Raw genomic sequence first — 22148 nt, forward strand, 5'->3', positions numbered from 1 at the left:
TGTGGGGATTTTAAGGATGTCAGTGACAGACTGTGTTAGCCCTCCATAAACTCCCACTGCCTAGTCCCTATTCCCACACATTTCCACATGGCTGCCTCATTTGCCCCCCCCTCCCACCCCCCCCAAAAAAAAATCTGCACTGTCCACCTTCTATGGCCTGCACCAAGCTGGGCAGCCTCCATGACCACAGCCGGGACAGATGGGAATTGCTGTTATCATAGGGTTTATCCTAGTTTCCTAGGGCCTCTGCTGGTGGGGCTAAACAGAACACACAAACACCTCCACAAGAGCCAGGTTTAGGATTTTTTTCAGCCAGATTCCTGGGGTCAGCTTTTCTCTCTCTTATGACAGGAATATGTTTTCTCTCCTAGACTAACGTTAATATGATTCTAATTTTCCCCCACAGCCAAAGGCATCAGAATGGTCAGTTACTGGGAGAGTCACACCAAAAGCACTTGAAAGACTGGGCAGAAAAATGTTAGAAATGCAGCTGGAGTAAGTTACCTTTCTCTTTCATAACTCCATCTCCAATCCCAAGTAAATCAGAAAAAATTGTGCTTTCTAAGTGGTTTCTAACATAATGAAAGTCAATTAGAGTGATGCAAACAGAGCTTATAACTGCAGGTTTTCATCACTGACTCTGTGCTAAATATCTGCACTGTGTGGTTTGCAAGGAAGTAAGGGTGCATGGAGAGAAAAGGGGTTTTTAAAAGCACTTAAATTACCTCTAATTAGCAACACAACTGTAGTCAAAACATAATGTGAGGATAATAAATTGATATTTGCATAATGGAAATACTACCAACCTGTACTTCAAATAAGATGAATTAGATTATAATTAGAGTTGTGTTTTGGGAAAGAAAATCCTTCTAATTGCCTGAGTACAGGCAATGCCAAGGAGGGGAGGGCTGGCAGCTGTCAGGGAAGTCCAGCCAGTGCTGTGTGGGACAAGTTCCCCACAAGTGGGGGCCATTCCCTGAAGGGGGGACAGGGTGCCCACATCTATCAGCACACAGAACAGCCATGGCAAGGCAGGTGTGGGGAGAAAAAGGGAAAAAACAGGAGGCATGTGAATGTGTGCACTGTCAGCCATCGAGTGCAAAATCATGAACCAAAAGAAAGTCCAGGGCAAAACTGTATGGACAGAAATTAGGGTGGAAGACACCTATGTTTCAAGGGGAGTAGTGCAAGGGTAAAAATGCAAGCACTAATCCTGTAAATTGCAGGAAAACAGTGAACATATTTTTCTGGTAAAATCTCGTCACCACCTTGAGTTCCAATGGTGTCCTCCTGCTGCTGTTTGATAACTGATTTTATTAAACCAACAATTGTTTTCATTCTGTTGAATCATATGCAAAGTTGTTTGCAAAGACTTATTGACCAGCTCTTACTACTTTTTTTAAGTAAAAAGGGCCACCTGGATAGCACTGGATGATAGGTCACTCACCCATTGTATATGACCATGTATACCAGTAAGGAAATTACTGCTGATATGTTATATTCCAAAACAACTTTTTTTTTGAGAAAGCAAACATAAGAATTACACCTTGTCACTGAAATGAAGGCAGAATGAACCTTGAGACTGATTTGTTGCCTGGTAGCTGCAGAATCTTATTGTTGGTGCTAATGCACATTTTGTTGTTGGGCAATGACATGAGTTCAGGTGGGAAAATGGATCAGCATAAAAAACCTGCTCTCTCATTTTGGCTGGGGAGATGAAAAGGTGATTTCTTAAGTCCTGTGTGGCCATATTTTGATAGTGATGGGGGCTATGTGATGGTTTCTGTGAGAAGCTGACAGAAGCTTCCCCCATGTCTGACAGAGCCAATGCCAGCTGGTTCCAAGGTACATGTGCTGCTGGCTAAGGCTGGCCTAGTCAGGAATGAGAGTAATGCCTTTGTGATAACATATTTAAGAAGGGGGAAGAAAAAGTTATTGCACAGATGTACTTGTGACCAAAGAAGAGCAGAAGGGGACTGCACCTCATGAAAAGTGACCTACGTTGGAGCAGTTAGTGGAGAACTGTCTCCTCTGGGAGGGCCCCCATGGAGCAGAAGGATTCCTCTCCCTGAGGTGACAGAAGTGGCAGAAATAGCTGTGGTGAACTGACCATAACCCCCATTCCCCACCTCTCTGCACTGCTGAGAGGAGAGGAAGTAGGGCCAGGGAAAAAGGGAGAGATGAGGAGGAAGCTGGTTTTAAAATTTATCTTCTTTTTAATTATTCTGCTCCGATTTTTTTTTAGTAATAAATTCAATTAATAGCCCCATGTTCAGTCTGTTTTGCCCATGACAATATTTGATGAGTGATGTCTCCCAGTCCTTATCTCATGAACCTTTTGCTATATTTTCTCTCCCCAGTCCAGGTGCAGAGGGGCAGTGAGAGAATGGCTTTGATGGGTGTCTGGCATCCACCAGGGGCAATCCAGCACACTGTGAAATGCAATGACTCTGCTCACCAGGCCCTCAGTGTAATTGCTCCTCATAGCCAGGTGAGTATGCCTTAGCTCACCGAGCTTATTTCATATCTGGGCCACCAACAGCATCATCCTGGGCCCAGAGGCAATAGGAAAGGTGTAAAAGGCGCCTGAGTTTGGCCATCACTGGTTGGCAGAAGTGTGCAACAGGACATGGCTCTCTGCAACCATGCTTGGACTTCCCCCTGACATTGGCTGCTGCAGTTAGGGAGGATGGAGAAAACGAGGATGATTTTGGGGGTAGAGGAGTGGCAGCACACACTGGTTCTGAGTTTCAGTGGGGTTTCTGAGACAGCTTCTCATATTACTTGCCTGGTGGATGCTGTTTTGTGGAGACAAAGACAAGGTTTGCCTGCTCTAGGCACAGAAAGGAGGGTACCACAGGCCTGGAAATGATGCCTGGAGCACTTAATTGGTGCATCTCTCTATGAGTTGTAAAACATAGGTCTAGTTTCTAAATCAGGAGCTACTGCTCATGCATGTTTACTCTATGAGGAAAAAAGTGCAGGGTATGAGATGTGATGCAGCACATCAAGGGAAATATTCCCCTGCCTTCAAAGGGTCCTGGCTCAGGGCATGGACCACAGAGGCCATGGAAATAAACTCCTTTTTGAGCTGGCAAATGGTGTCTTGCTTTTCTGCCTGAGGAGTAGGAAACAGATAAACTCACCTGGAGCTCTGCTGTGCAGTTTGTAGTACCAGATTTAATAAAGGGCTGTGTGGGAGGGAGCACAGAAGGGAAAGAGAAAGGAGATGAGTGGGGGGAGCAGGCAGCTGCACTGCACCAGAGAACATTGCTGTGCAGCACTGATGGGGATGAGCTGAGCAGGACAGCCAGGCCACAGGTCTCCTCTCTGTCCTCTCCTGTTGGGAGCAGGATCTAGAGCTGGCCCTGAGGAGCCAGGCCTGGGGACAGCCAGGTGGAGAAGAGGCAAAGCCTGGACATCTCTTCCTTAATGTGTGGCCACCACACAGCCTCCCTTGTGCGGGGTGCTGGCATGCTGTGCCTGCAGGATGCCCCCAGTTTTGGCCAGGATCACCAAGAAAGATACTGAGGCATTTCAATGCAAGAGGGGACAGGAAAATGGGAACCTGGATAAAATCCTTCATGCCTTTGCCTATGAGTCATGGCACAACAGCAATTCTCAGAAATCAAAGCTTGGACCTCACCGTGGACTTGCTGTCCCATTTGTTCCCTCAGTGGCAGCCCATTGCTCTCAGGCTCACAGTGTGGCCTCATGCACCCAGGGGGACTGCAGGACCTTGTGTCATGCAACAAGTGAGCTGAATAATCATGGTAGGAAGAAGGGAAATATTGCACACCAACAAAAACCCTGGGAAACAATTTTATTGTTAGCAAAACTCTGCAGGTCTTTGTTTGGTGAGTGCACTTCCCGTGAAATGCAATTGCTCACTGTGGCTTTAAACCGCAACCACCCTGAAAATGAAGGTAGTTTCATTAAATTGAATTACTTCTCCCCAGAACTGGCATAATAATGGTAATGTTGATAAGGAACAATAGCTGTTAAGTGAGAGCATCATTTATATTTTCTATTAAATCACTGTCATTTCCAGTACAAATGGATCATGCGTGCATGTCATGCTGATTTACAGTGATCAAGCCTTAGTCATGATCAGTTATTGCAATGCCTAAACAGAGCATGAAAAGTGGCACAAACATTCAAGCAACACTGCACCAAGCCCAGATCAATATTTGGATCTAACTTAGCATTAGCAGATGAGTTGGTGCAACAGTGATGGGAGTTTTTTTCAAAAATATTCATATGCTTGTCATCAGTATAACTTAAAGGCTATTAATCTCCTCCACCTCACCTTTCCAGTGGTCTTCTTAAAGGCAAGCCAAGAAGCAAATGGAGAAGGAGCAGCAGCAGCACATGACTGCTATAGACCTGACCATGGAGATGCAGCACAAAGCAAATGTAATGTGCAGAGAATTATTCAAATTCCTGAAGAGTAGACACTCAGCAAGGAGAAGGTGGGGTTGCTGAGTGCAGAAGGCAAGGTTGGACGAGCACTGGAGTTGCAGCAGTCATTCAGGGAAGATTTCTGCTCTTGAAGATGCTTTCTAAAAGTTGCTGCGCTTTTAGGACCCCATGGGCTGCTGCCACACTGAGGAGTTTCTCCACTTCCCTGAAGGACACAAAACCTTCATGAAGAAAATCTAAATTCATTCCTACCTAAATTTTAATTACACAGGCTTTTATAAGAGGAACACAGCTACTGAATATGAAAACATCTGTAAAGTTAACTCTCCCCTACTCAAAAAATGATCTGATTTTCTTTCTGCCTTTTCCTGTAGTCTGAGCACATATGTTCTAGGTTTGGTGATTTTCTCATCTTAATTGAAGGAGAAATGGTTTTGGAGTTGTTGAAATACCACCCAATATGTGAGTCTGATCATGCAATATGCAGCAGAGACTGAAATAAAATGAACTAGCTTCAAATCACAAGGTTTGTCCAAACAATGCTTTTTTAGCTTCATTTAGCATACAACTGTTCTCTCCAACCCAAATTTTAATTTTTGGGCTTGAAGCAAATTAAAAGAATCAAAATGAAACAATATACAAAATAAAAAAAGGGCTGGGTTTCACTGTGATGGGATCAGTTTCCTCAGCTTCACTTAGCCGTAGGACAAGTTGCCACAGTGACTGTACGAAGCACAAGGCAAGTTTTCTTTATGTGTGTGCCTTGCTGGGAACACTGGTGTGCAATGTGCATGTGCACATCAGGGAGAGAAGCTCATCCTGAGCAGTTTCAGCCCAACCCCAGGCAATCAACAGGAAGCTTCTCACTGACTCCACTGGACAGAATGAGAGTTTAAAGGGAACTCCCTTAAAAAAGAAACACAGAATTTTCTTTATAGCAGAAAATTCACATGTCACTTCAACAGCTCTTTCTATACCAGTACAGGTCTTGTCCCTTGCTTTCATTGGGAAATCTTCATGGAAAAACATATGCAATCAGACCATGGGCATTTTAGGAACTGTGACACCTAAGTTTTAAAATGTCATTGGACTAACTGTGTTTTTCCATTTCCATGCTGCAGGTAGGGCTGCATTACTGACAATACAAATAGAGGGCATTAGAAATGCTGGAGTGGCTTTGTGCATGGAGCACCTACAGCACCAGGATTCCCCCCCTCCCCAAGAGGAACTGAGAATGAAACTGTAATGGGAAGGAAGAGGATTATCTCAAGTTACCCTTCTTCAAGTGCCATGGTCATGTTTCTGAGCGTCCCCACTGCCAGGTTGAAGGAGGAGTGGGGGTGGCCCCACCCCGCAGCCTGCCTACAGGAAGAGACAAGCACAGAAAATGGTAAGAGAAGTACAGAAGAAGAAAATCAGTGTTTTAATGTTTTCAAGGAAGGTTAAGACTTGGTTATGGCTAAGAGTGTTTTTTTCTTCCAAGCAGCTGGTACAGTGCTGTGCTTTGGATTCAGTATGAGAATAACGTTGGTAACACACTGATACTTTGGCTGTTGCTGAGCAGTGCTTACCCTAAATCCAGGATTTTTCAGTTTCCCACGCTCTGGCAGTGAGCAGGTGCACAAGAAGCTGGGAGGGAGCACGGCCAGGACAGCAAACCTGGGTGTGCCAAAGGGCAATTCCATCCCATGGAGCCCCTCATGGTCAGTGTATAAACTGGGGAGGTTGGTCAGGAGCTGCTGACTGCTCATCAGGGACAGGCAGGGCATGGGTCAGAGTGTGAAGAGCAATTGTGTTGCGCACCACTTCTGTTTCTTGGGGTTTATTCCTTTTCTTTTTTTACTATGGTTATATTTATTTTATTTCAATTATCACGCTGCTCTTATCCTCAACCCAAGGATTTTACATTTTTCTAATTCTTCTCCCACAGGAGTGGGAGAGGAGAAACCAGTGAGCAGCTGCACAGTATTTAGTTGCTAGCTGAGATTAAACCAGGACAGAGCAAATAAAGGAAAAGTTATGTATAATTCTCTTATACGTAACAAAAGTTATGTATAAGTCACTAAATGTGACTCCTTTGAAATTTTGGGCCGTGATTTGGCAAACACCCTTATTCAGAAAAGCATGAAGGCTTCAGCATTTCTCTAGGTATGGACATCTGTAATGATTCCTCCTTGACTTACATCTCCTGCTGTCACAGGCATAGTTTTTTCAACCCTAAAAGTCCTGCAGCTTGATGCTGTTCTATACCTTGAGCAGGAAGAGATACTGTCAAACATGCCTACTCCTCTCCCCTTGCTTTTTGGGTAGCACAGTAAATTTCCCTGTCCTTAATCCTTCCCATTTCTCACCAAGAATGGTAGGATTTCAGGGGACACAGCCCAGGCTCACACCACAGGTGTAACTACTATGGGTATCGCTACAAATGCACACACAGGCATGGCTGTGTCACTCATGTGGCAGAAGCCTCTTGGGAGGATGTGCTAAGAGCAGGAAAATAATACACTGCTGTAACTTGATTTCCCATTGCCTCAGCAGCTCCTGGCTCACTCCCTTCCTGCACCTGTGCATTCTTCCTGCTGCCCCCCTGCAGCTCAAACCTCCTCAAAAAAAGCCATACAGCAGCACCAGCGTCCCTCTGCACGCCCACTGTCAAATACTTCCTTTCTCCCCACTGATTAAAAAAACAGCAATTGCAGATGGGGAAAGTGGAGCAAAGCATAGTGCAACACACAGTGAGAAATCATGAGCTCACGCTGTCCCTGCTTCCACCTTCAACCTCCTTCCCACCATCACAGGACAGCCCAGTGCAGCACTGCCAGCTTTTTCTTCCTCCCATACCACAAGTAGCCTTTCCCCAGAAGAAGCCAATTTCCCATGACAGGAATTGCTTGGGGGATTTTTGAGCCTCACCTGAACCAGTGCATGGCCATGTCCTCATTTTTTTCCACTCCAGCTCCTGAGTGTGAGACAAGGTAGCAAAATCACAGACAGGTTAAGATAGAGTGTCCAAAATTCAGCAGTGTGCAAACATGCACACTCTGGCAGCAAATTAGCTACAGACTGGAGAAACATTACCTTGCAAATACCTCTGTCCCAGGATGTGCTGGGCATTTGGGTACCCCAGGCAAGCATACACATGAGCCATGTGGAAATGGAAATCCTCATAGCACAGCAGGATATAGAGCAGGAGGAGGCCAGCAGTGATTACAGCTGCCAGCTGTAAAAGAGAGGAACAGTCATGATGCAAGGAAGAAAATAAGCTGAAGGCTAGCTACAGCAAATATTTCATCTGAACTCTGAAGCCTCCCAAAGCTATTGCCCACAGAGAAATGGGAGGAAAGGCCCACACAACCACAGAAAATCAAAGTCACCTTTGATAGAGAGCTGGTTCCTGAACTTCCACTGAAGCTGGCAGAAAAGGCCCTGCTGAATTCAGTGAGCAGTGTATGAGCTTCCAAGTTAATTTCCCCTTTAAGCTCTGCTACAGCAAAGGAAAGCACAATCATTTAATTTTCTAGTGGTCCTCTTGAAGTAAAGGGGGGAAAAGAAACCCTAAGGTGCCATCAGGCTTTTAGAAACAATTCATCAAAGACACTTACCAGAAAGAGCCTCATTCTCCTGGCACATGGGGACTTGTGGCCCACCACTACCCACATAATTGTCATACACATGTGAACTCTCATCTAATCACAAAATGGGTCAGGCTGGAAGGGACCACAATGTGTCATCTGGTCCAATCCCCCTGCTCAAGCAGGGTCATCCTAGAGCACATGGCACAGGATTGCATCCAGACAGTTCTTGGATATTTCCAGGGAGGGAAACTCCACACCTTCTCTGGGCAATCTGTTCCAGTGCTTGGTCACCTGCACAGTAAAGTTCTTCCTCATGTTCAGGTGGAACTTTCTGTGCATCAGTTTCTGCTCATTGCTTTTTGGCCTATTGCTTGGCACCAGTGACAAGGGCCTGGCTCCATCCTCTTGGCATCCTTCCTTCAGATGCTTATAAATGTTGGTGACTTCCCCTCTCAGCTGTCTCTTCTTGAGGCTGAACAGGCCCAGCTCCCTCAGCCTGTTGTCCTCCTTTAATCATCTTCATTGCCTTGCACTGGGCCTGCTCCAGGAGCTCCATGTCTCACTCCCTTTGAACATCCACAGCTCATAAACCCTTTCATTCTGTGTTACAGCAAGGACATGCCTACACCTGACAAGAGAATAACCCTGAGTCTGAAACTCTTCTTGCATCCAAGGTATAAATCAGTGAAAACTCTGATGAACTGCACCAGCAGAGAAAAAAATATGAGAGATCAGAATAAGACTGTTGGCTTTTTTTGCCAAATTGGATTTTCTGTGTTCAGTGAGATAGCTATTCGCTTCTGGTTAGAGGAGCAGGCAACTTATGCATCCACATCTTGGCAGAGTCAGATGTTCCTGGCTGGGGGAAGAAGAACGTACTTAGGAAAAGGCTATAGGAGACCCATGCAGAGCCTCCTGCCTGCACAGGTTACCAGAAGCACTTTGCCTTTCTGGAGGGGAATGCAGCGTGTCTCTCTGGTGGTGCCAGCCCTGCAGAAGGTAAAACCCTCCCCTGCTACAGGGGAAGATGGACCAGGTACAGTCCTGAGTGGAAGACATGGCTTTTTGAAAACATCAAGGAGGCGGGTGCTGATCAGTCACTCTGTGCTGCTCTGTGCTGAGACAAACTATGTCAATGGTGTGGGATCTGCAGGAGGTGGTGGTATCCACTAATACCTCACCCTTCAGCTCTGTAGCTTAGGTGAAACAGTGAGGGACTCTTGGAGCTGATGTTCATGGGGACATGCTGAAGTGCCTGCAGGTGCTCTGTCCCTCCCTTGTGCATGAAGAAGCAGAGCAGACACAAGTAGCTCTTTTTAACAGCCAAGTCAGAAGCAAGCCCCAAGGTCTGTCCAGTTGACCACAGCTGTGGCAGAACAAGCTCACTTTTTCATCTAGGCATATTTTCTTGTTTCAGCTACTTGTGCATAGTGGCCACAGAATGTGTGTGTATTTGTCACCATGTCACGTTCAGAATGAGCCAAAGGGACAAGAAGCAGCTGCAAAGGATGATGAGACAGAGGTGCTTTAATAGTCAGGGGCCCTTCTGGCCACCATGGATGGTTGAATGCAACTGACACAGACATGTGTAAAAACCAATTCTCTTTCACTTTTTTGGGGGGCAGGAGGTGTAGTGCTCAAGATATACACAGACCACTGCAGAGCAAATTATGCATTTAGATCCGATTTGCTGCTCAGTTGTCTTCAGAACTTGAGCACAGAGGTGATGTGGGTCTGGAATTCCTTGCTGTTTCATGGGGGCTCCTGCACTCCCACACATCACTATCAGCTGCATGATTGCTGGAGGCAGGAGATTGCCAAGAGCTTGTTATCTCCTAATTGGAACCCAGGTCCAGGTTTGGGCCCATCTCTAATTGGGATAAGTGAATGCTGAGGATTAAGTGAGCCTAGTTAGCTAATTAGGCTAAATGATAAAACAGGTAAGCAATAATGACATGCAAATGCCCCAACATTTGATTTTCTGACTGATAAGTTTAGGGATGTAGGAAACTTGGACACACACACATATTATTCCCCCATTCAGCCTGTGTGATGCTGTTCTGAAAGTGCTGATGGGTATGTAAATCTCTGTAAGCCAATGACAAGCCCAAGAGGAAATGCAAGTCATGCATCAAACTGGTTATTTTTGAAAGCTTTTGATCTTATTTAAGAGGAGGAAACGCTACTCTTGGTAAGAAGTGCTTCTTGCTGGAGACGTGGCTGATGTTAAAGGTCCAGCTCAGGAAAAGCTGAGTACAGACCTATGATGAAGGGTAGGACAGTGTTTCTGAAGCAGTGCAAAAGCTGATGAGCAAGAGTCTGGTTTCACACAGTGGCCGTGGGCTGTTACTGTGCTGTTTTGTTCACTGTTGCAGTGGCTGGGGCTGGAACACGTCAGGGAAAGTTTCATGTGGCTGCAGGAGAAGAGTGCACCAAAGCTGCAAGAGGGAGTGGCAGCGCTTTTATAGGTGCAGATCTGTGACCAGCAAGATGGTCACAGCTGTGGTGTCTCCTTTGTGCTCCATGACAGATTGCCTGAAGCCTCAGGAAAGGAGTAGAAAATGTAGTGCTCTGGAGGAGCTGTTCCTATTGCAAGTCTGGTACATCCAATAATGTAGCAGCAAACAAATGACCAAGTCAGTGAAAAGAGAAAGGATATGGTCAGAAGAAAAGTCACAGAGGAAACCTCTGTGACCATGCACCAGTGCCATGGGGGTACATCCTGGCATATATGCTCTCTGTGGGACACCTTTCCACAGCAATGTCTATAATGATCAGCCACGCCCTGCTGGCAGCCTCCACCCTCAGTACTGCAGAGATGCTGTGCCTGGCTCCTCTGAGACAGGTGGTGCAGGAACCTCTGGATGTTCACTTTTTGTCCCAAGATGTTTTTTGAGGGGAGGCCTTCCCCTTTTTGCAGTTGTGTAGGCACTGACATGTATAGCCAGTCACATTTCACTGGGAGTTCCTTTAGAAATCAATCAGTGAGCATCCCTAATCTGATTTGCTTGTTTGTCTGGGGGAAGGGGAGGGGGGGGGGGCAGGGGCGTGTTTGTGTGGGTTTTTTTTTTCTATTTTCTTTTCCCAAACAGCAAGAAAAAAGGAGACCTATACATGACAAAAGGCAGGTGCACAAAGCGCTGGAGTGCACTGATCCCAGCTCCAGAAGATGGTACCATAAACAGCTGCTGCTTGGCTGCCCACCATCTGAAAATGCATCTACAAGCACACAGTTAGAGACATTACACAAGCCAGAGACATTAGCAAAAATACTCTTTTGTCCTCCACTGTGGTTACTTCTGAGTTCAGGTAAATCTTGTCTTATTTTAAGTGTCTCCAAGACCAAGAGAAGAGGGAAATGAAGCTGCTAGTGGATGGGTCTGCCTAGAGAAGAGATGAAGGAAGTAGCTGCAAGTCCCCTGTGCTTCTTCCTTCTGCAGCCCTTCACCCTCACAGCCAGCACCAGGGACAACAGGCACCAAGCGCTCAGCATGGACCCCAGCTGGGAAACAAGTATTAGTCTACTTCAAATGGGGAGCTTGTTGCATTGCATGCAGAGATGTGAAGTAGATCTCTGCCCTGAGACAACCTTTGTAGTCTTGGGTGGCACCTCTCACTTGCTCATCACACCCTTTTCTGTGGTGACTCATCAGAAACTACTTTTCATGCTTGGAACCCTGCATCCTTGGGGCTGCTCTAAAGCATGGGGAAAACCAGTGCTGTTGTTAGGGCACTGCTGGGGAATCAGGCAGTGAGGGAGATAAATCGGGCTGTGCATATGTATTTATGCAACCCTGTTCCTATACATCACCCATGTACCAAAGTCAGGTGAACAGGATCAAAACGAGGACCTAGAGGAATGCCTAAAAATCCCACCCATAATCACTGCATTTGAAGATGCCACATTACTGTGTGCCAGTAAAAGCCTTTGCTCCCCAAGCTGAGGAAGGCATTGCAAGCCTTGCAGTTTGAGAGGCTGTAGTGAGCAAGCAGCTCCTGTGGTTTTGACCCATTCTGGCACCAGTGGCTTTCAGAGGCAGGGTGTGACATGACACCCGCTTCCAGCACTCCCACCCTGAGCCCATCCTCACGCTTACCTCCCAGCTGCTCCATGCCAAGCTCGGGGGATGGGGGTTCCCACCCCCCGGAGAAGGATTTGCCCCACAGGTATCAGCTCTGCCCCTTCCCTGCCGTCGCCACCGTGCTGCAGGCTCCGTGTCCCCCATCTCTCCCTCCCGCAGGAAGTCCGAGCACCTCGTTTTATGCTGCTCTCCCCCTCTCACGAGGCACCACCACTGCCCTGCCATAACTCTTACCCATCACCATCCCTTGGTTTTGCTCCTGATTTACAGCAGCAGTAGCCCAGCTGCTTCACTAAGATAAGAGGGATGGATATGCATTCCCTTGAAGAGAAATGATGGTCTTGACAAAAGCCTTTTAAACACCAATGTTTAACTCTCCCTGTGCTGAGTATTTCTCTTCTTTCAGACTGCTCCCAGGTGTTGCAAGGCCTTACCAGTAAATCATTGTATTTGACAAACTTGTTTACATTTTTTTTCTGTTTTTTACATGCATGGATTTGGGACAAATGCAAGATCATGCAGGTCCAGGTAAGAAAATTAGAAAAGATGCAATGATGTATAATCAAAAGTTATCAGGACATACAACGCCCCCCCTCAGAATTTAACAGGATGGGAGGTGTTTTTTAAGCTAGAAAAGAGCTCACTTGTTAAAGTCAATCATTTTATAGCTGCCTCTATTCATCTGCAGTAACTTCACCTAGTGAATTTCATATGCTAAATTCTGTTTTGCTTTCACATCTAAGAAAAAAAAAACAACAACTTTTTAACAAAAAAATCTCTAAAGCATGTTATCTTTCCTGCTCTGAAGTCCTAGCAGAGGATCTTAATCAGATGGCAGCCAGGCAAGTTCCATCTCCCATGAAATGCTGACCCTGCCTGGTCTCCTAACCACAAAAAATAAAATGTTTTTCTTTCCAATTTTACAGCAAGATAAGTGCTGTGCTTTGGTTTTAATGGCAACCCCACCTCCAGAGAACAAGGATACCACTTTGGTGGTGATGACTCAGCCTAAAAAGTCTTACTGAAGAGGAAACCCTTCATATTTTTGTATTTTATTCCTTATGTTATGCTGCCACCATTGGGACAATTTCATTTGGTCAGTCACAGCCCCTTTAAAATTGAAGAGATTTATCTTTATAGCCCTGGTCAAAGTGTGACTCATTTTCACAGTATATCAAATTTAATTGGGCATTAATGGTCATACTGCAAGATCAAATGCTTCCAAGTACAAACCTCTGCATTAAGGAGACTTGGAAATTTCCAAAACAAGTCCAGCACAAAAGGCCCTTCACTGCAGCAAAGAGTAAAGAAGAGATAAAAGAAGGTGAGGAGTCTGCTTACCTACTTGCCTTTTTTTTTTTTTTTTTTTTTTCTTTAGGTACAATTACTAAAATTTAAAGATAAATGGGAAAAAAAAAAAAAAAAGCCAAAACCAACCTTCTGGGAGTTACTGTTCTTGGAAATGAGATTCCATTAGCTATAATCCCAAATTTTGGCAGAAGTGAACTCCTGAGTTAATCTTGCTGTTGTTTGTAAAGGTATGTCAGTAATAATTCCCTCTCCCTTGATCTCTGACCTATGACCCCTCACCTTTGATTCTTGACCCTTACCCTTTGCCCCTTATCCTTGACCCCTGGCTCTGGAGCCTGGTCCCTAACCTGGTCCCTGACTACTCTGCCCTGTCTGTACCCAGCCCTGCTGCTGTGTGCTGTAACCCCAAGCCTCTGGTGTGGAACCCTCAGCCCCCAACCCCTGCCTCTCACTGCAGCCTGGACATGTCATCCCTACCTTTTTGGGGTGGTCTTGTCCTCCTGGGAGGATTCTGCTGTTGGCCTGGTGTTATGACTGCTGCCTGCTGCTGCTATGAGGGTGAAAATGGCATTCTTAGGGCAGTGTGACTTTCTGCTGTTGTTTTTTTTTTTATTTTAAACTAGAGAGAAAAATTACAACCTGGTTTAAACACAGAAGAACAGAGGAGACTAGGTCTCAGCAAAAAAAGCAGCTCAAATGCAGAAAGGTTTGAAATATACCTAAAAAGCATTATTAAAACCAAATAAGATTAGATGTTGGTGCCAAAACATTGATATGTTTTATTTAATAGTAAAACAGGGAGGAAGGAAGGGAGGGAATGACAGCAGTTAGGTAGAAAGGTATCATCCTTCTGGGGGTCCCGATGGTGCCTCATTTCTCCCCTCCATCAGGTCTTCTGGTGGTGAGGGGTCCCCCACTGCCAGGGCATGCTGAAAAGTACAGAATCCAGCGGAATTTGTGCTAACACCTCCACTCTCTCTGTGAAACTGCTACGTTCTCAGTAGAAAACAGGCCCTGGAGCTTGCAGTTCTTTGTTGCAGATGACTAAAAATGAGAATGTGTTATTATTAATTATGTACGATTCAGTGAGGGCTAGGCTGTCTGTGTCACAAGTTAGGTGTGGTACAGGATCTCATTCCAGTTGCCTCTAGGATCTTACTGAATGCAGCTGGACTTACAGTGCTCAATTTGTTATAATAAAAAACATTAAACCTTGCTGCACCCAGCCCCTGTGAGGACCAACTGGAAAGCAGGAGGGTTTATTTTCTGATAAATTTCTATACTTGTAACAAAATACAAGTCTCTGTAATAGTTCTGCAGATAACACTTGCATACTGATTTCAGGAAGACTTGAACTACCCCTATAGTCACACTGTTGTTCATGGTACACCCTTGTATTTTTTATTAATATCATAATGACTAACCTGTATAATTTTTTTTCTTGTTCACTGGTGGTAAGCTGATTTGTGGGTTTCATTCACAACCAGAGATTCACAAATCAGCTTACCAATGAAACACTGTCTTACAGTGTTCAGAAGAACTCACACAAATACAGACTCACAAACAGTTGTGGAACAACAGACTGTAGATTCTTACAGATTGGCAACTATGGATTCACTAGATGTGCAAAATATAAATATATAGTACTGTGTACAAGAGCTTCCAGGTATGTTCTAGAGGTGCAAATTTTACCAAAGAGGTATCCCAAATTTGGGGAAGGAGAGAGGAGTAAACCCTTGGACTTGTCTGCAAGGTAATAGTATTCTCAAACTCTGCCATGGAGGATTTCAAATACCAAATTACATTTTTTGGAGAAGTGGAAGTGAGAATGTAGTCAAGTATTCTGTTAGCTGCTATCACAAAGGGGAGGGGTAGACCCTTTATACCTAAATGAGGAATAAAGAGAGTTATAAAAAGAGAGATTACAAGTGCTGTATGTCTTGGGCAAGGGCAGAACAGGACTGTGACACCTGAGTGTTACTCCCTCTTCCAGCTGGATTGCAGTGGTGAGAATCACCTACAATCTACAGATAAGATAACCTATCACCACAACGACAGGCCAGCAGGCCCATGGTAATCCCTTCACCACATATCTCACACCAATCTCATTCCTACAATGTGTGAAGCTGTTTAGAGATAACAGATAAATAGCTATATCTATATATGTTAAGCTGAACAATTGAATCCATTATAACTACAAACAATACAGCAGTGCTGGCACAGAGGGTGGGATTTTCCTGAACCCAAATACAGCAGCAGCAAGGAGACCCAACTGAGCAGAAACCTGTTATTTGACAAATAATAATACAAGTCATACGGGAATTCATCTCACCACAAAAACTAGAGCCTGAATAATTTAAGTGGTGTCTAAAAAAAGCCCCATATGAACTATATTACTCACCTAAGGGGAGTTGGTTCAAAGCTCAGCATACTAAAACCTCTGACTAAAAACTGTGTACTAAAAACTTAACTGCTTAGCTGTCACCTAAAAAATTAATTTCTTAAACACTCTCTGCCTAGCTTTTGAAGTTCCACAGATATCCAGATTTGTACCCTGGGAATACCATGGCAGAGCTGAGCACCTGGACATGTATCTCCCACTTAAACTTATGCAGGATCCAGAAACTGTAAAGTTCTGAAGGCTGTGGTACAAAGAGCTTTCTGGGAATGCGTCATCAGCCCAAAAGATGATCTCCACCACTTCTGCAGAAACTAAAATCCTGCAAAAAAATGAATTCAAGAAAGTCCAAATATTATCATGTCCATAGCCCAGTACTTACAGAGGGCTGGGAAGTAGTACCCGCTTTAGAGAATTTGTTTCTATTTTTGAGGCAATTGGCAATAATAAGGAAATAATACCAAGTAGTAGGCAGAATAGAAAAGAAAGCAACACTATACTCCAATTCTAAAGTTCTGAAAACCCAGGCAGGTGGCTGAAGAAGGCAGCAGCAGCCTGAATGCTGGGCCGTGTGTGATCCTGCAGCAAAAGCAGCTCAGGCACAGCCTTCCCAGCAGACAGCACTGCAGTGCCCACACAACATCAGCAATGAGAAGCACCAGAAAAAAACTTCACAGTAAAAAGGCTGGGGCACAGGGGCTGGGTAAATGATGCAAACATTCACCATTGTGGCCTTCAAAGGGAAGACACTTGGGGATAGGCTTTCAGTACAAATATTATAAATATCATTAGGAACATGGAGGTGGTAAGTGCTCCCTTTGGCTTCTTTTGTGCATGTGGGATTGAGGTTGAGTTATTTGCGTTCACAACTGGGTCTGAAGTTGCTTTGGGATTGTTCCTGTGTACCTCAGTTTGTTTCAGTTTATCTCTTTAAATAGCAGAGAGGGGAGTTCAGGTTGTGCTCGTGAGAGCATCTTGCTAGCTGGCATGAGGCGATCTGAGTTTGGTTTCATGTACTCTACCTGACACATCCCTAGCCTGATCTGTGTGGTAAATATATATCCTTGCTTTGATTTATCTTTGGTGCTAGGCTGCCTTGCCTGGTAATCCCAACTGTAAGGAGCTCCAAAGCAGCCAAAGTGAGCCGTGTGGAAAGTTCATGTGTGAAACAGGGAATGTCTGTGGCAGGGGTTGTCTCTATCTGATAGGAGACCTTTTTGTTCCTCTTCCTAGCACTTGTGTGGACAGAAACCAAAGAGAAAAATAATTTTTTTGTTTCTTCCTACATCTTGAATGGTGTTCCACAGGGGTATGATGGCCTGCAACTTGGTTCTCTTTTCCTGCACGGTAAAGGGCACATGGATCCTTGATTTTCAACACAAATAGTTTTTAAACAGCATGCTGAATGAAATCTTAAGTTCTGCAGGCTTTTGTAAAACCTTGAGGTTTGTTTTTAAACCAACTCCCCCCTCAAAATCCTTCAAACCCTCTTATCTTTTTTTCTTGCGGAAGGAGAGTATAAACAACTGATGCTTGAAATAGACAGAAGCACCAGACAGTTACATAAAAACAAACTGCTAGATCCATGTAGGAGTGTCTGCTCTCAATTCAGTCCTGCCTCTCTGTGAATGTGCCTGGAAGTAGGTCTCCCCACCCAGAGATGATAGCAGCTGGGACTAGATGCCCGAACTGAAACAGGGTGGTGAAGGCATTGATGATGTGGCCTTAGGCTGTGTAGAGATTCAAGCAAAGGGTCCTTTATAGCCAGGGCACCAAGTATTTGCAGTCAGATGTGGGAGAATAAGAGCCACAAAGTTTTAAATCTTTACTACTTGTGTGAACAGCTTGAAAGACCTTTAAGTGAAGCTCTAGGGATCAGGACACATCATCCTATCTTAGAGCTCCGAGTACCTTGGTTGTTGTAGACCTGAATAAAGGGGAATATGGCATGGAGAGAATCCTCATGAGAACTTTATGCCCTCAGCTCTATGTCCCATTAAATGTCTGGCTGTAAGAGTATTCATTGTGCTCAGGACCCTTCAATATCAAGGCAGAGGAAATACAAACTACACCTACTAAAGTGGTGGGTTTGCGATCAGGTTGGTAAAGCGCGTGACTGATCTAGCTCGTCTTCTCTCTAAAAGAGCTGCTCAGCCATCTAAAGGCCGAGGTCTCTCCCTGACCTCACTGCATGCTCACAGATGAACAGTAAATCTCTCAGATAATACAGACTTACAGTGTTCTGGAAAAGCACAGTGAATTGTTACTTTTTTGAAGCTGAAAATATAGGAGTAACCGAAAACAGCATCAGCTGAGCTCTGAGGTTAAATGGCAACATACTGAAAATGGCAACCCAAAAAAAAAACCCCAAACGGGTTAAGGCTTCATTTAGGGAAACACAGGCAGAGATTTGAAGTGCCCAAGGTGAGGAAATTTGCACTGCATTAATTGTTACACTTGGAACATAATTAATGATAAACTGCTTTTAACTGTAGTTTGTGAAACATCCGGTGACACAAAGGTGTCTGAGGCTGGGTGGTCCTAGGTATTGGTGCATCCCCTGCTTATAATAGGGGTAAAAATAAAAATCATTGCACATGTGTAGTGGTTGGCACTGCTCCACCCCCGGAATCTTGAGTTCATGCGAGCTTTATTCGACGCCCCTGAGCAGCCTCGTGTCCTCGGCAGTGTAATGGCTCCTCATCCCAAACGCGGGCCATAGTCTCCTTCGGGCTGCTCCTGAGGCGCCCTGCACACAAAGCCAATTAACTCCACTGTGGAGAGAAAGCTTGGCCGGCAGTGCGGCGGCTCTGGAGCGACCTGAGTACAGAGGAGAAGCTTGGGGCGGGACCTGACGATACAGAACGCCGCGAAAATGAGTGGAGTGACTCCGGGCAGGGTCTCTCCCACCGGTGACCCCAGGGAGCCTCAACCCCAGAAGGGGCGGCCGCCGCCGAGGCGAAGGAAGCCCGCACACGGCGGGAACCACGACGGGGCCAGCCCCGCCGCCATCCCCCGCCTCCCCCCGGCCCGTGGGGGCGGGGCCTCGCCGCTCCCCGCCTCGCGCGGCCGGCCCCGCCCTGGCGCGCCATTGGTTGTCGCTGGGGCAGAGCGGCCGCCCCGTCGCCGCCATTGGCTGGCGGCGTGGCCGGGGTTCCCGGATGCGGCCGCGCGGTGCGGATATAAAGGGCCGGGGGAAGGCGGGAGTGGGCGCAGTTTGAATCGCGGCGGGTCGAGTCAGTTTGGCGCTGTCGCCCGGGCTCGGTGCGTACGGGACGCTCTCTGCTTCAGCCTTCCCCTGCGCGGCACTGCGCTCCGGTTCGCTATGGTGAGGAACCGCGGGGGTCGCTCGGGGAGCGGGCGGCGGTGCTGGGGCCGGGGCGGCTCCGTGCCGCTGATAGTGGGGGGGAAACCGCGCGGGCTCAGTGGGGGGAGGGCGGGGGCGGCCGGGGGGGCGGGGGGGTGGTCGCACGCGCAGTGGCGCCCCGGGGACGGGGGGGGAAGCGGTGGCCGCGCATGCGCGCGGGGAGCGGCCTGTGCCGCGCGGTGCGGCGGGCGGCGCGCACGCGCCTCGCGGCCGCGCGGGTGGCTCTGCGCCGGGAGGGGGGTGGTGGAGGGGCGGGGTGCATGCGCGGTGGGGGACGTCAGCGTCTGCTGTCCTCTTGGCATTGCCAGGCTGGTGGGAAAGCCGGGAAGGACTCTGGGAAGACCAAGACCAAAGCAGTGTCCCGTTCCCAGCGGGCTGGATTGCAGGTGAGCAGGGGCTGAGGTGTGGGTGAGTGAAAGTCAGGCTGGCCTTCCATCTGTTGGTTTGTTTGTGCAGTGTGAAACCTTCACACTCTGCTGTCTGGCTGTTGCCTGGAATGATGTAAGGATCGTAAAGCAGACATCAGCACACCCAGCTAGTTTTAGACCTTTGCATAGCTGTGCAGGGAGGAAAGTAATTCCTTTGTGGCCATTGCTATGTTTGTGCTGAGAATCATGAAAGTTGCTTATGTGACTTCGGCATGCAGTGTCTTAACTGTATTCTCAAGGTTTGAAATTCAGCCTGTGCTTCTGCCACTGGGATTCTGCTGCCCACAATGTGGTTTTGTGCAGAGCCTTTCTGTCGTCACAGCGTGTTCATACTTCTGTTATTTTCCAGTTCCCTGTTGGCCGCATCCATAGGCACCTGAAGTCTAGGACAACTAGCCATGGGCGTGTAGGAGCCACAGCTGCTGTGTATAGTGCTGCAATCCTGGAGTACCTGACAGCTGAGGTAAAATGCCTGCAAGGGGTGCAAGCAAGTTGATCAATCCCCAGAAGGCACAACAACCAGTGCCTACTGTATTTGACGTTTTGGACTGGGTTGCAAACTCTTTGTGTGCTTTGAGGCACTTCTAAAATGTCTCAAAGAGCAAAAGACCATGAAAAGTAACTCCTCTGCATTTCATGCAAGCCCTGCAGCTTGCCTTGTAGGAAAAATGCAGTGTGTGAAATAACTTTTAAAATGGGCCATTACAGCATGTCTTATCTGCTGTAGAAGATTTACTCTGTCATTGGGAAAACTAAATGCAAAGCTCCAAAGGAGGAACCCCTGGAAAAGAGACATTGTTTTCTGTTTTGGTGTTAATGGCAGTGACACTGTATTTGGAGGAGAGAATTGAATAGCTAAGACTGTGCTGTTGGTCTCACTTGATTATATAACTGTTGAAAAATGGTTTTGTCTCAGGTCCTTGAGCTGGCGGGAAATGCCTCCAAAGACTTGAAGGTGAAACGTATCACTCCCCGTCACCTGCAGCTTGCCATTAGAGGAGATGAAGAGCTGGATTCTCTGATCAAGGCAACAATTGCTGGTGGTGGTATGTCAATACTTGTTGTTTATGGGTGCTTGGGTGGCATGAACTCTCACAGACTTAAAGTTCATTAGTGTTGTCATTTTATTGGAAGCGTGAAGTTCAGGAAAATTGAAGAAAAACAGCATGGTCTTAACTGTTGTTCTTTTTTAGGTGTAATACCACACATCCACAAGTCTCTCATTGGCAAGAAAGGACAACAGAAGACTGTCTAAACCATACCAGGATTCCTTGTTATCTCAGGACTCGAAGTACTTAATTTGTCCAGTGTTGGTGATTCCAGTGGACTGTATCTGTGAAACACAATTTTGCCTTTTTTTAACTTTGAGAAGCTAAAGCTCCCTTGAGCTTTCTAACAAACCAAATTTCTGCGTTGAAGTCTTAACCATATTTAAGTGTTACCATGGCTTCAAAGAAGCTATTGTGTTTGTAGTGGGTTGTAATTGAGCTGACTGTTTTTAGATTGGCTTAGGTAAAGGAAATGTTTGGTTTTGTACAGACTTTTCATCTACTAGAGTGGAAATAATAAATGTTATGTCAAGACTGATTTGTGCCTTTCATTAACTGGAAAATCTGTTCTCCACTGTGCTGCTCTTGAAGTTGTTCCAAGAGCAAGTAACTGACAGCCCTTCCTGCTGGGCTTGGGGCATCTTGAAACACAGCCTAAGAATACTGCAGTCAGTAAATGCCATGTAGTGAAAGGGCACAGGGCTTTGTCCTGTGAAGCTGCATTCTTCCTAACTGAGCCTGCTGTGCCATGTCCTGAAGTTGTCTTTAGCAGGGCACATAAAAGGCTGATGTTATTTAAGGGTAATTTTATTCAGTGGCAGCCTTCGTAGAGGGAGAGGGTCTGTCACGGAGGAGGGTAAGATAAGTTTGAAGGGATGTTTAAATTCTGTGCTTCACATAAATTCATGTTAGGGTCTGGCCTCTTACTGTTTCAGCTTGCAAAAGCTTTGGATAGACACCCACAAAAGCAGGGACTGTACTGCAGCAGCCTTTTAAATTGTGCCATGCAGCAGAAACCTCAGTAGTGGATTTCAGGGAGGTCTGGGCACACCTTCAGCTGTCCTCCACACTGCTAGTTAATTTCGTGTGGCAGAGCCCTGCCGTGTTGTGGTGACGGAAAACCCCCTTTTGTTAAGGCAGAAGGGAATGGTTACAGTGTGCGGCTGGGAGTAGCAGGCTCCCTGCCTTCCAGAACTGCAGTCAGCAGTGAAATACTGCCAATAGATTTGCTTCTGCTGTGCCAGGCTCTTGTGTTTCCCTAAGCTCTTGGAGGCAATAATCTCTGCTGCAGCACTGTAGCTAGAAGGCGGTGACCTAGATCGGAGCCGCTAGTGAGACCCGTGCTAACCGCGCTCCTCTGGCGCTGCGGTGCTTCCCTGGACCAGCACCCGCGGGCTTCCTTGGCGGCAGAGCAGCTCTCGCCGGGCTGTATCTGATGTCACCAATTACAGCGCGCCGGTGCGAGGTGCCGCCGAGCACCGTGAGGCACAGTCAGGCTCGGGCAGCAGTGGCTCCG

General features: G+C 46.4%; 1 protein-coding gene and 1 long non-coding RNA gene across 3 annotated transcripts; both read left to right on the forward strand.

The window, feature by feature from the left end:
* Window positions 1-404: 404 nt before the first annotated feature.
* On the forward strand, window positions 405-5044 carry LOC140683987 (uncharacterized). Its single transcript, XR_012055737.1, has 3 exons — window positions 405-495; window positions 2361-2491; window positions 4318-5044. It is a non-coding gene; the product is annotated as an uncharacterized lncRNA (long non-coding RNA).
* Window positions 5045-18947: 13903 nt separating this feature from the next.
* On the forward strand, window positions 18948-21170 carry H2AZ1 (H2A.Z variant histone 1). 2 transcript variants are annotated; one of them, NM_001245855.2, is given in 5 exon segments: window positions 18948-19116; window positions 19464-19541; window positions 19933-20046; window positions 20500-20629; window positions 20777-21167. In NM_001245855.2, coding segments are annotated over 5 exon segments (387 nt in total). In that variant the 5' UTR covers window positions 18948-19113; the 3' UTR covers window positions 20839-21167.
* The last annotated feature ends 978 nt before the right edge of the window (window positions 21171-22148 follow it).

This window comes from Taeniopygia guttata, chromosome 4 (genome assembly GCF_048771995.1).
Source record: "Taeniopygia guttata chromosome 4, bTaeGut7.mat, whole genome shotgun sequence".
NCBI classification, from domain to species: domain Eukaryota; kingdom Metazoa; phylum Chordata; class Aves; order Passeriformes; family Estrildidae; genus Taeniopygia; species Taeniopygia guttata.